This window comes from Enhydra lutris, unplaced genomic scaffold, assembly GCF_002288905.1.
Source record: "Enhydra lutris kenyoni isolate GAN:26980312 unplaced genomic scaffold, ASM228890v2 scaffoldscaffold29, whole genome shotgun sequence".
Lineage (NCBI taxonomy): Eukaryota > Metazoa > Chordata > Mammalia > Carnivora > Mustelidae > Enhydra > Enhydra lutris.
The window spans coordinates 18563285-18577453 of record NW_019154113.1 but is presented as its reverse complement, the minus strand read 5'-3'; the positions used below and the strand labels follow the sequence as shown (position 1 = coordinate 18577453).

The 14169-nt window shown below is 54.1% G+C and overlaps 1 protein-coding gene across 3 annotated transcripts in view; it reads right to left on the bottom strand.

Annotated features, from left to right (window-relative positions):
• Window positions 1–2631: 2631 nt before the first annotated feature.
• LOC111152586 (zinc finger protein 592) overlaps window positions 2632–14169 on the bottom strand; it is a 43567-nt gene continuing 32029 nt past the window's right edge. For 2 of the 3 annotated variants that reach the window (XM_022511085.1, XM_022511087.1), the window contains 7 exons: window positions 13576–13754; window positions 7229–7405; window positions 6801–6975; window positions 6400–6687; window positions 6068–6180; window positions 5313–5448; window positions 2632–3974 (listed from right to left, as the gene is read on the bottom strand). In XM_022511085.1, the coding sequence (XP_022366793.1) occupies window positions 3486–3974; window positions 5313–5448; window positions 6068–6180; window positions 6400–6687; window positions 6801–6975; window positions 7229–7405; window positions 13576–13754 (1557 nt within the window). In that variant the 3' untranslated portion in view covers window positions 2632–3485. The remainder of the gene's footprint in view (window positions 3975–5312; window positions 5449–6067; window positions 6181–6399; window positions 6688–6800; window positions 6976–7228; window positions 7406–13575; window positions 13755–14169) is intronic. The other variant, XM_022511086.1, reaches the window with a different exon arrangement.

The following is a 14169-nucleotide window of genomic DNA, read 5'->3' as shown; positions in this document are numbered from 1 at the left end:
ACAATCTCGATTACACAAGTGAAAAAAGCAAGCTGCAGAACACTGGGCATAGAATGCTACCATTTGTATTAAAAATAGATATATAAATATACATATTTATAAACTTGTAAATGCATAGAATTGCTCAGAAAGTGTACACAAGATCTGGTTAGATAACAGTGATAAATTCTAGAGGGGGGCTGGGGAACTGAAGGCTGACCTCCGATCGGAAGGTTACTTTGTAGTGTATATTCTTTTGTATTGTTTGGATGTCTTACCAGATATGTGTATTAATTAAAAAAAAAAAGCAACAAAAAAATTTTTATAGTAAGGAAAAGTGCGGCCAGAGCTGAGTGTACAGTTGGTGAACGGGGCAGGCAGGGGGCTCCTGCGCAAAATGTCTCGAACTTGCTAAGCCACACCTGCTACAGTTTTTAAAACCAGACTGTTTACATAAGTTAAGGGAACAGTTCTTTCTACACCAATTATAGTAATTCGGCACATCTTGTACAGAGATAAAGTGGTTGGAAAATAAATACTAGTCATTCGTCAAGCCCGTGAAAATTAGGCTGTAGTTTCTACAGGGGTGGGGAGCTTATCTGTTTAACTCCATCAGCAGAAAGGTCACTCCCGAGAACGTGTACATAAGCACTTGTTACAGCAAAAGCATTCGCTGATGACGACAAGTGATAAGATAGCACACCCACTAAAAACATCTTCAGAAAAGAAGAGAGCAGAAGATATTGGGCCCTGAGGGAACCATGTTTTCTGGCATGGCCCCCCCAAAACTGACGGTCTTCAACAGCAAGATCAACCCCCAAGGTAAATGAAAAATCATGGGCATCCCCCCTCTGCTTCAGAACATCCCATACAGATGTCTTGCACAGGATTCTCCCTGGGGTGACGAGGCACAGACCGGCTCCAAGGAGAACCTGGCACTCCGGGGGGAGGGGGGAGGGGTGCACCCAGCCACAGAGGAGGTAGGAAAACAGGTGTCCTGATGGCTGCGAAGTGCTGACAGGCTGGGAGGCAGCCAAAGCAGCCAGCCCAGGAAGGCAGTGTGGGGTGGGGGGTGCTGTGGACTTAGGAACCAGACGGACCTGACATGGCACCAGCACGTACAGGCAGCCCAGCAGGTTCTCTGACCTCTCTGAGCCTCTGTTCTTCTCCGTGCCGTAGAGGTGGGTTAACTGGGAGGTCCCTGTGATTACAAAAATCAGGGGGATGCGGGCCACATCACTATTGCTGCAGCAGCGTGCACGGGCCCACCTGCATGCCAGCGGCAGGGGGAGGGGCCCCTCACCCCCCACCCCTGCACCCTAATGGCAAGAATCCATCGCACATGTATAGTGCCTGCGCGCTCAGCATCTCATGAAGCCCGGGAAGTGAGCTGGACGGGAATTACCAGGACTATTCAGCAGTGGGGCGGGGCGGGGGTGGTGAAGGGAGAGGGTTTCCTAAGAGCCAGTTTAGGGCAGAATCCAGGCTGTGCCCCAGGTCTCCTGGTGAGCAGCCGGGCATCCTGTCCACCCCGCACCATCCCCAGGAAGGAGGGCGGATGGGGTCCGGCCAGGCAGAGGCGCCTGCAGCTCGCTACCCTGCCCCCACTCCAGCTACCACTGCCTAGGGGCAGGAAGAGATCCACAATCCATCTCAAGCCCTTCTCAGAGCCTCCTCGGTAGTGTTCCCACAAATGGACCATGGGGTGTGGGGTGGGCACCTACAGTGGAATTAGGAAAGGGACGGCAGACAGCCAAGATGGGGTGAGCTCAGGCCTTCCAGGCAGCCTCACTACCTGCTTGGGAAAGAGGGACATGGTGGCCTTGCCAAGCGTAGCAATCCTTAAACAGCACAGCCTCTCCAACACGGAGGCGAGCACTAACCGTCCCAGGGTCATGAGCATTTCCACTAAAAATCTGGCATGGGACAGAAAAAGAAAATGCACTTTTTTTTCTGTTGTGAAAAGGTCAGACGTATTTATCTGACTTAACAATTTACGACTGACACTTAATGCCTTCCTTGAAAGAGCACCTCTAAGAACTCGGCTAGTCCCCACTTCCCCTTGCTGTCCTAGACCTGCCGGGCCCAGTCGCACCCCCAGCCGCACAGCAGCAGCTTGGGTCGGGGGTCAGAGGACACCACGTGGCCTGCCCCTGGGGCTTGGTTGGGCCCAAATTCTGACCAGCCTGCCCTGTCTAGTCCCAATGCTGCCGCCCGAGAGCTCCCCGTGGCAGCAGCAACACCAGGACCTTTTGAACACTGCGAGGTAACCCTAGAATTCCTCCCCTCTATCCCTCCCCCCACCCCCACCTTAGTAAAGGGGTCTCTCAGGAGGAAAATCCATTTGTAGGAAAGATGGGGGTGCCCAGAACATTCCAATAGGCCCTGAGGCCAATGCTGCTAGCCCCGGGGAGGCCTCGCGGGGGCCCCTTGGCCAGTATTAAGACCCTCCCCTTGTGTCCTTAGAAAGTCTCTCAGGGACCACGTACCAAGCTCCCGGTTTCCTAACCTCAACTCCAGAATCCAGACAGGACCGTCCTCGGACAGCAGGCACGCTGCTCTCCCTGAGATGGGACCGGGAGGGAGTCTGAGAGAGACTGAAGTGGAGCAGGGCAGGGCCAGGCTCACTTGAAGAGGAATACAAGAGCCTACCCGCGTGGTAAGAAGATTTTTTATTTGAAATATAGTCTGAGCAACATGAGTGTAGCCGAGAGGAGGAGGGGCTGGCCTGCCTGGGGCGGCAGCCTCTCTAATGGCACAGGAGCAAGAGTACAAATATTCCAACGTCTGTGTGCCCCCAACCCTGTGGGTCAGGAAGGGCAGAACCGCGGCAGAGCCAGGACGCACAGCTCCCTCCGACGGGGTCTGCCCACCTTGGCCGCGCCGCCTGCTCTCCCCAGTTCCAAGCAGGCATGCTGCGGAACTTCCTCCCACCCACACAGACGGAAGGAGCCAGTGACAATTCATTCTCCAGGACTACTTTGCAGGGGAAAGAATCAGAGAAGGCAGGAAGGAAGGGCAACGATCGAGGGCCCTCACCGAGCCAGCCTGGGCGAGCTCTCCAAGGGGGCGGCCAGCACCCGCATCCCCCTTCTCAGGCTCTGCGGGCAGGGAGGAGGGCTCCCACCAGAGCCCCGGCTGAAGGCAGCACGTGGGAACCTCCCAGAAGAGCACAGTGCTGAGGGGTTTCAAGCCGAGTTGACAGCGTTGGGGCCGGGCCACGTAAGCGGCCTGGGGTTGGAAGGACACAGACAAGGGTTGGGGTACCAAGAAGCAGCACAAAGCCATAAATAACAGAAGCAGATTCGGAGCTGGGAGGGTCCTGGGTGACCGCACATTTCCCGGGGCTGGAGACGCCCAGCCCCCCACAGCTCGGGGCAGACACGGCTCCAGGGCACAGCTGGCCACACTCACACTGGGGCAGAGCCTTCTCTCCCCCACTGTCCACACGGCAGACGGGGCACGCCGGGGCAGCACCCCGACCGCATGCACCGCAGAGCCTCCGGTCACACCTGAGGGGACGGAGCGGGGCTGTCCTGGTCCTGAGAGGCCTGTGCTGGACTCTGAGCATCTGGGGCACCGTCCTCCTCGGAAGCCGGGCCTCGCGATCTCTCCTCTGGGTCGCCCAGCAAAGGCTCTCCGGCACATTCTTCCAGTCCGTTCTCCCTGGTCTCCATGGACACCTCCTCCCCGGAGCCCTCCTCGGGCTCCGCCGCCTCCTCCTCCTGGTCTCTCACCTTGTGGACGATGAAGAGGTGGCGGCTGAGGGAGCTGGCCGAGGTGTAGCACAGTCCACAGAGGAGACACTGAGCCGTGGAGCTGTCCGCCTGGTGCTGAGGTATGTGGCTCTGGAACTCGAGCCCCGAGTCCGTGGCAAAGCTACATTTCGCACACTGGAACAGGGACTTGTGCCTTTTGGTGGAAGAGACGGCCGCGCCATTGCTGGTGCCCGGAGCGTCCCCGGCTCCGCTGCCTGGTCTTTTCAGATGGCTCACCTACAAGGGGACACGGCGTGAGCGGTGTCAGGCGGAGCCCATGCCCAGCCGCAGCCCCACACCCCAACGCTGCCACCCACGGACTCCCAGGAGCCCCGCCCCAGCCGGGCTTGCCCCAGCCCCAAACCGTGGGTTTAGATTTGGTTTGTTTCAGGTTTTTGGTTTTGCTTTTGCTTTGTCTCATGTAACATATGCATGTGGCACCACATTCCAAGGATATGGGACGGGCAGGAGAAGTCCTTCTTGGCCAGCTCTCCCCGGACCCGCCCACCAGAGAAGGCCACATGGCCTGGGTTCTGCGGCTCCCCGAGAGACCGTCTGTGCACCCACAAAGGGACAGCTGTTGCCTTTTACAAAATGAGACCACCACACGCACACTTTGCTCCAGCGTACTTTCCTACTTCAGGACACGGGCTGGCCGCTGTCTCCAGGAGGGCCCCTACATAGCATCGGCGGGGCGAACGGTCCCCTCCCGCAACATGAAGCTGCGCTCCTGCGTTGTCGTACGGCTCATGGCCCTGCGGTGCGGGGAGCGGACCCCTTCAGGCCCGAGGCCAAAGGCGTCAGACGGAACAATCCCAGGGACAGAACCACTGGATCAAAGGGCATGTGCGTTTGGAGGGTGGGGGTGTGCATGTCGATCGCAGATAGACGTCCCCAAAATGTCAGCGGACACCCCACCTGCCGCATGTGAAAGGCCTTCGGCTAACCAACACCCTTCTCCAAGCAGCCAGGAAGAAACGCCCTGCAACCCCGGGCAGCTCTCCGAGTTTCCCAGACATGCCTGACGCTCTGAGGAGCAGCCCTCCCTGCCCCGGTGTGGGAGAGCGAGCCGTGAGGAGGGGAAAGCATGTCGCTCCTCAGGTTCACCGGAAATGGGACAAGGGCACAGAACAGCGCTTGTGTCATACAGCAAGGGTCCAGGATCCCGGGAGTCTAGGTTTGGCTCCTCCCGTAACGAGTGTGTGTGTGACACACATGTACACACGCGCACACACTCAGGGGAGCGCTGCCACCCTCAGCCCTGCACCCCTTACCCCCTCCACCCCTCCCGGCACTAGAGGGGCGGCAGCAGCTTGACACGGCACCTGTGGATCCGCTCCAGTGTCCACCAGGCACAGGAAAGCCACAGGCACAAAAGGCCAATGGCTGCCTCCCAGGTCTTTGTCCCTGTCCTTCATCTGCGTGCGGTCCCGCACAGGACGAGAGAATGAGCCACGGGGAGGGAAGCTGCTGCCGCTGCAGGCTCCATGGCCGCTGTCACACATGGGCCCCCTGCAGCCGGCTCAACAGGCTCATGGAGCAAGTCACTCCCAGGGGCAGGGGCCCCACGCTCACCTGAGGGGAATGTCCACCCGGAGGTCTGACTTTGGACGTCTGGCTCAAATCAGGGTTTCTGATACCATGCATAAGGCTGATGTGGCTCTCCAGGAGGGAGGGCCGAGGAAAGCTCGGGCTGTCCTCTGCGCAGTACCTGCGGGAGCATAGCCCGAAGACAGGGTCTAAGGTGACAGGCCCCAGGGAGACTGGCGGGGCCACGCACACTGGCAGGGAGGTGAGGCGCACGCTGCTTCTGGCTCCTGGGGAGAGAGCTGGCTGGGGGTCATCAGGTGGCCGGGTAGTGCCGGGCACTCCCCAGAGACACAGAGCCGGCAAGCCGGCCAAGGTGGCAGACCACAGCAAGTCAGAGTGCTCGTCCCGGCCCTGAGCTATGATCTCTCTCCACTCCCTGCCATCACTGCCCAGAGGTCCCAAGGCTGGGCCAGTGGTCAGCAAGGAGGAGGCCAGACGGGGCACATGGTCCCATCACCGTCACTCCTCCTAAAGCTCAGGGCCGGTCATGCTGACTGGCAGTGTAGTCTGGGGTGAGGGAGGCAGGAACGGGGAGGCTCCGGGGCCACCACAGCGGCTAGAAGCTCATCCCCAACCGGCCCGGCCTCCCGACTGAGCCGCCGTATCTTTCCAGGAGAAACTTGCTTCTCTCCTGCTTCTGCCCCCCGCTCCCCTGATCTCACAGCAGAGTAGAGCCCCAGCAGTGCCGGCCACAGTCCTTTTGAACCTCAGGCCTCCTGGCTGGCATGTCCAGCACTCACCCGCAAGTATAGACTTTCTTCACTGTGTCGTGGTTGTTGCGGATGTGTTTGCGCAGGCTGTTCGGGGTGTGGAAGGACTGCTCGCACTGCCGACACGGGTACCGCTTCAACGCCTGCGGGAGACGATAGGACGCAAAGCATCAGAACTCTAGGACCGCTCCGGGGGTCTCTGTACGCAGGCGGAACAGGCAGAAAGCCCTCGGGCTCCGTGGGACCCACCCTGCCCAAAGCCCCGGACACCCCGAGGGGTCCACCACATAAGGGGGCTCTGACCACACAGGACAGAAGTCCAGGACTCTGGCACTGCCCGGGGACCACGTGCCGACACTTACCCGACCATGGCTCTTCTTCATGTGGGACACGTAATTCTCCCGATCAGGAACCCACTCCTGGCACTCCTGGCACGTCCAGCCAGTGTTCCTCAGCCGGGGCCTGGCCTCGGCCCTGCGATGGGCCTCAGGCCTGCCCCAGCGGCTCGAAGGCAGGGAGCTGCCCCGAGCAGCCACGCTCGTGGCTGGGGGCTCGGTGGGAACTCGAGAGCCGGGGCGGCTTGAGGACGTGTCCGATGAAGACTGGAGGCTTGACAGCTCGTCCACGTTTCGGGGAACACCGTGGGTGCTCTGGGGATGGGGAGAGCGATTACTGACTGGGTAAGGGGAAAGAGGCACAGAGTCAGACCCCCGGCCTGAGGCGCGTGCCCTCCTCCCCAGCCTCCTTCCCCGGGGCACCCCACCTTGACGTGCTGCATCAACTCTGGCTTCTGCAGGAACAGGAGTGGGCACTCGGGGCACTTAAAGACGCCCACCTGCGTCTTGCTGGCGTTCTGGTAAAAATGCTGCTGAATGTGCCTCTTCTTGTTGAAGACCATTTCACAGGAACACTTATAAATGAGCCTGGAGAGATGAGGCCTAGGGAGTGAGGGGGCCGGGCTCTGGGCACGGAACCTCCGCCCCATCTCCGCTCTCTCTGTACCAGGGTCGGGTTTGGGAAAGCACTGCTCTGAGCCGATGTGGCTACTCCCCTGCCTTGGGACGCCTTCAGTGAACCCCGGGCAGCCCCAGCGCCAGCCCCAGCTCTCTGGTCCATCCTAACACCTTCCCCTAGAGAGCCCAGGCCACTCGGCTCCACCCCACAGGCCTGCCGGCCCCATGCCACACTCACTGGGAGGGTCTGTGAGGCTGGGTGGGGTGCTGGGCGGCGCTGTGGTCCGCGGTGCTGCTGGCAGTCTTGAAGGCCATGGGGCAGAACGCACATTTGTGGAAAACCTGGCAGTGTCGCTCCTGGATGTGGCTTTTCAGCAAGGCCAAGGTCAGGTGAACGACCCCACAGTGCACGCACCTGGACAGGGGTGGTGGGGTGTGACAGGCGCATGAGACCCAGAAGTCATGCTGGGGGAGGAGGACAGAGGGCAGGAGCAGAGCCATCTCGGGGGCCCCCTCTCCCCCTCCAACCTCCACACGTGCACCCTGAGAGCCTGTCTGCTGCCTCCACGCCCAAGGCTATGCTGGCAGGAATGGAGAGGGAGGGGAATGGTCCCAAGACGATATAAACAAAATCCTTTGAAGTGCGACACCACCGCAGGGGTGCAAGAGGCCACAGGAGCCTGGGCCTTCCCACAGGCTGCTACCGAGTGAGCAGGGACGGCCACTTCACGCAAAGTGCGACTGGGAGACGCCAGGCTGGCCCGAGCCACAAGCACCGGAAAACACGCAGCCTCAAAGCCCAGGATGGAATCCTCTGGGGTGGAACAGTCCAGGGGAACCCGTGCTGACCGCGGGAATGTTCCACACTGTACTGGCCATGTGGCTACTGAGATTTAAATTAATAAAATAAAACACAGCGGCCGGTCACGCTGGCCACATGTCAAGCTCAGGCACGGCCGGTACAGCTCCGGACCACGGGGCTCTGAAGGCCCAGGCTGTGTTTTCCAAACACCGTTTAGCAAATATATCGTTTGGATCATGCATGAATTATATCAAAGCACTTGTTTCTGAAACCGAGGACGGACTCTTCTGCCAACTTCACAACCTCCCTCTCTAAATGGCCTTCCCCTTCCGCAGTCCCACGAGCCTGTGACCGACATGACATTCTCCATCCACTCCAGGCCCTAGACCCTCTCGCGTGCTCCTTCTTTCCTCCTGCCCACACACAGAGAGCCCCATCTCCCCCACATGAGGAAACCGCTTCCCTGAGCCCAGCCACTCCCCTCAAGGTAACTGTGAGCCCCCCCTTGTTGCAGTATTGCCTGACCCCATAACCCCAACATCCCAGTAAGACCAAGAAGAGAGGCTGTTGCATTACTGGAGAAAAGGACATGCCTTCACTTACAGACCCTCTGACTCCCAAATACAGCCCTTCCATTCACTCCCTGAGCCTGTTTTCACAGTGCACTGACATCATCACAGAATCCCGCCTGGTCCTTTTCGTTTTTCTTCCTTTTCTGTGTATCTGTGGGGTGGGGTTGGGGGGACACAGGGAACCCCCTTTGCAAATTTAATTAGCTATGAGGAGCAGCCCGCAGAACCGGGAAGCTGTGTGCGACGACCTCTGATGTGCGCTCATCACTAAACTTGTACGTGCTTTAAATTAGAGTTTCCACACGAGCTACTTAATTATATTTTCTTTTCTCTCCCCTAAACAAAATAGCGACCAACTTCTAGCACACAGAAGTACTTCCACACCACAAGTATCGTGGGGAGAAAAGAAAATCCACATATTTCCAAATTCATCCGAAGTGGCCAAGTAGACCTGATCCGTGTAAGGAATCTTAAGTGGCCTTCCTCATACAAGTTGACCAGATTTCAGCAGGGGCAGTATAAACACGTGCTTAAAAATGCGGCTAAAAACCCCCTCTATGTACTGAAGAGACACTCTGCAAAGAAGCCTCATGGAGAGTAAGAACTCCGGGAGTGAAAGAACCCACACCGCGTCAGTAAGAGACCAAGTCAAGTACGGTTTACAAACTGATGAAAAAGTGGGAAGAGAAATCTGAACCCAAGACAGAACTCTTTACACCAATTTTTTAAAGAGAAGATACACAATTACAGAATCATATGCCATGAAATATGTAAAGTTTTAGAAAAGACAAAGAGTAGTAAAATACTTGATTGTCCTAATAATCACAAATAATTTTAAAAATGACAGATCATTAAGAATAGTTCAAACTTGCTCCTTTACGACATCACTGGCCACTCCCCAAATTTTCAACAAAGAGCAGAAAAATTTACACAATTCTAAACTGTATATATAACATATACACACATTTTACATGAAGTACCTACACATAAAACACATAAAATGTACTTTGACAATGTCTTCGAGAAAAGCAAAAACAACACAAAACAAAGCAAGATTGTAAGACTCTGTAGTAGAACTCAATGAAATGGAGCACAGGGACACTGAGAATTCACTGAAATGTAACACCCACAGAACAGGAGGAGATATTTGCATGTCATGTATCTGACAAGGGACTTACATCCAGAATAGACAAAGAACTCTTACAACTCAATAGTAAGATAATAAATAACCCAATTAAAAACCAGGCAAATAGACATTTCTCCAAAGAAAATACCAAACAGAAAAGATACTCAACGCAGGGAGCCACTGGGAAAATGTAAATCAAAACCATAACCAGACACCACTTCACACCCACAGGGATGGCCGTCAGCAGCAGGCAGACGACGACGATGCCAGCAAGGATGTAGAGAAATCATAAATCTCATCTGCCCGCTGGTAGGGATGAAGAAACGGTACAACCACTCCTGAAAACAGTCTGGCAGTTCCTCAAAAAGTTAAACAGAGTTACCAGGTGGTCCCGCTCTTCGACTCCCAAGTGTCGACCCAAAAGAACGGAAAATTTGCGTCCACACCACAACTGACACATCCGTGTTCGTCAGGGCATTACTCATAACGGCCGAGAGGTGGAACCCCAAGTTTTTATCAGCTGGTAAAGGGATGCGTGAACTGTGGTATCTACAGACAGGGGAGCATCATTCCGCCGTAACAAAGGAGCGACCTCTTGACATACTACAATAGGGCTGAATCTTGGCTAAAACTACAGATCCTATGATTCCTTTTCTGTGAAATGTCCAAAAGAAACAAATATATGAGGCAGAAAATAAATTAGTGATAGCTAAGGGAGGGGGGAATGGAAGGGTTATAATACAGAGTTTCTTCTGGAATGAAGAGAATGTTCTAAAATTGGTTGTGATAACTGAACAACTCTGTAAATCCACTGAAAACCACTGAACTGTACACATTACGTGGGTGAATGTGTGCTGTGTGTCTAAATAAAAGTGATACAAAAAATACACGCGAATAGCAAAGCTCTTAAGCACGACCGAGACGACACACTTGTGTATACGTGTCCTGAGTTCAACCACGGGCCTCTGGAGGCTGGAATGCCAACAGCCCTAGTAAGCTCCCCCCCCCCCCAGCTGAATCACGTTACTCTGCTGTCGGACATTCCGTACAAAAAGGCCTGACAGGGGCATCTGGGTGGCTCAATCGGTTAAGTGTCCAACAGGGTCCTGGGATCGAGCCCCGAATCCAGCTCCCCACTTAGGGGTAATCTGCTTCTCCCTCTCCCTCTGCCCCTCCCCCTGCTCCCTCTCTCTCTCAAATAAATAAACATTAAAAGAGAAAAAAAGCCTTGAAAAACTGAATCGCTTTTGAGACACTATGTTTCTTTTTACTCTTGCAGATGAAAGTAAAATAAAATATTGAATTAAAAGACCAAAGACCAGGGACGCCTGGGTGGCTCAGTTGGTTAAGCAGCTGCCTTCGGCTCAGGTCATGATCCCAGTGTCCTGGGATCGAGTCCCGCATCGGGCTCCTTGCTCGGCAGAGAGTCTGCTTCTCTCTCTGCCTCTGCCTGCCTCTCTGCCTGCCTGCGCTCGCTCGCGCTCTCTCTCTGACAAAATAAAAAAAAAAAAAAAAAAAAGACCTTGGGGCGCCTGGGTGGCTCAGTGGGTTAAAGCCTCTGCCTTCAGCTCAGGTCATGATCTCAGGGTCCTGGGATCGAGCCCCGCATCGGGCTCTCTGCTCAGCGGGAAGCCTGCTTCCTCCTCTCTCTGCCTGCCTCTCTGCCTACTTGTGATTTCTCTCTGTCAAATAAATAAAATCTTTAAAAAAAAAGGGGCGCCTGGGTGGCTCAGTGGGTTAAGCCGCTGCCTTCGGCTCAGGTCATGATCTCAGGGTCCTGGGATCGAGTCCCACATTGGGCTCTCTGCTCAGCAGGGAGCCTGCTTCCCTTCCTCTCTCTCTGCCTGCCTCTCTGCCTGCTTGTGATCTCTCTCTGTAAATAAATAAATAAAATCTTTAAAAAAAAAAAAAATCTTTAAAAAAAAAAAAAAAAAGACCAAAGACTAGGGCACCTGGGTGGCTCAGTCTGTTAAGCCTCTGCCTTCAGCTCAGGTCATGATCCCAGGGTCCTGGGATTGAGCCCCGCGTCAGGCTCCTTGCTCAGATTGCTTCTCCCTCTCCTGTCTCCCCTGTTCATGATCTATCTCTCTCTCTAATAAATAAATAAAATCTTTTTTAAAAATGCTATGAATCTATCTGTATCATTGGAAACCTCTTGGATTCAAAATCCAAAGATAAAAATTTAAGTACCGCTTGCATTTTTAGTGGATTGGACTTGATCTTGAAACCAGCAGCACACACTTAAGTCACAGCTGGAAAGGTACTTTCAAATGTTATGCAATACTGTAAAAACACACATTCAGGTGTTTGGTTTAAAAATGTGGCCTCGTGGGGGGCACCCAGCTGGCTCGGTCGGTGGAGCCTGTGACTCCTGATCTCAGGGTTGTAGGTTTGAGCTCCACGTTGGGGCCAGAAATTCCTTAAATAAAAAAAAAAAAAAAAAAAAAAAAAAACACTGGGCTGGGATGCTACCAAGCCACGCCCCTCTGCAGCACAGCGGCAAGGGCTCTGAATAACCCATTTCCGGTGTGTTCTGTTTCTCCTGCACTTAAGGGTCTCCATTTCCCATAACATGCAAAAGAAGCTAGTCTACATTTGGACAGAAGCCAGGGAGTCCCCACAGTCCCTCCCCATGCCTCCACCCCGTTTGCGAGCCACCATCAAGCTCTGATGCTTTTACTCCCCAAAGCTCTCCCAGATCTACCTTCTCTCCATCCCCACAGCTGCCAGTGCCTCAGCCAGAGCCACCAGCCTCTCATCTGGACCATCCCACTTGCCTCCCAACCTCTGGGCTCTCCCCTCTCTAATGCACATCAGCTTCCCCTCGAGATCTCCCTGAAGCACGGGTCTGCCACACCACTCCCCTGCTCCCCTGGGAGTCCCTCACTGTCCACTGGAGAAAGTCTGAGTGTCTGCCAAGCACTCCAAGGTCTTGCCTGGGCCTGGCCCTACTGATGCCCTGGCCTCATTTCCCACCCTACCCCCAGTTCATCTCACCCCCCACCCCAAAATGTTCATCATTCCTGTAACCTTTCATGTGCTCCAGATCCCTGCCTGTACCCTTGCCAGACATGCTCCTCTCCCTCGCTTGCCGGAAAACCTACTAACTCCTCCATGAGCATCCCTGACCTCCCATACTGGGGGGCTCCCCGCTCTAGTTACCGTCGCCTGGATGGGTGTGTGACCCACCCCACTGAAGCCCCTGCCAGCGGCAGCTCTGTCACAACCCCCTCTGTACCCCGAGGGTCCGACACAGCACTACAGACCAGAATAGGTACTCAAGAAGAAAGTTATTCAATGAACTAAATATTTTTTTTTAAATACCAAAGAGAAGAAAACCTTACTAAATTTGGACAAAATTAATTTTCAGGTAACTGAAAGTGGTAACGTAAAAACATCAGAAGATGTAGAAACTCCAGAATGTAGTAAGTCAGTAAAGGGAGCCTCACCAAGTGGTTGTAAAAGTTAGAGATCAATGGGTTTGGGAGGGCATTTCCCTCCCCGTTTTGATCTTTTTCCTGAAATGACTTCTTGCCTACATTTACTTGACAGGTGGAGTAGATTCAGTTTAAAATAGTTTTCTTGGTTTTACTATGAGGCTGATCATTTTTCCATTTTCAGGTTGTGCTTTTTTTTTTTTTTTCACAAACGGACAAAAATTCTTCAACATAAAGATACTGAAGCCTTCTGTACCTTGCAGTTCCAGTTGCTAATGGAAACTGAGAACATCCGAAAGTACTGCAATTAGTGAGTGTATGATTGTAATGGTATTTCAAATTTAATATGCCAAACACAGTAACTGTGTAAATAAATTAACTTTACACACCTTTAAAAACCAAACTAATCCCCAAAACCATCCCTTCAAAGGTACTTTTTCATGTTTAATTCTTTTTAACTCCTTATTCTTACTACCCAACCCCCTTGTTCTCTAAAAATAAAAACACCTAAATACCAACTTACATTCCTATCTTACTAGGCTGGGGGCCCAGGACTCTTAAGACCAAAGTTCATCCTGAAATGAGCTCAGACCCAGGAAAGGACCAGCCACTGGGCCAGCCCAGGACAGCACACCAGGCAGCACCCACCTGTAGCCCACCTTGCGGGCATAGTGCAAACAATTCTCCTTCACGTGGGTCTGGAAGTAGGCAGAGCGGCAGAGGGCCCCACACTCCGGGCAGCAGTAGGGGGACTTGTGGGCGTGGATCCGCTGGTGGGCACAGAAGCTGCACTGGTTAGGCAGCAGCATCTGGCACACCTGGCAAGTCTAGGAAGAAACACCAAGAAAGCAGGTCACTCAGGAGCCAACGGGGACTGCGGACTCACAGCTCGCCAACCACAGCAGTCTGGCTTTCCTCCCATGGGGTCCCACCACCATGTTTTCTTCCAACCCTCCCAGGAAATCTGGCACCCCCAGGCCTCGTTCCAAGTGTTGATACACCCAAGCAAGCTTTGCCTCTCACCTTATTCATCAGAGACAGAACTGATGTTATGTTTCCAGATATCAGTCCTGCTTCTAGGACAGGGAATGTTCTTCCCTCAGGCTTAGCAGACCAGCTTTTCCTTTCCAGAGGCCAAAGGCATGTCTTCAAGTGTCAGAGCCCACTACACTGCCAGACCCACTAGGCCCTCTGCCCTCGCTCAGCAGAGGCAGTGCTGGACACCTCTAGTCCCGTGGCTCG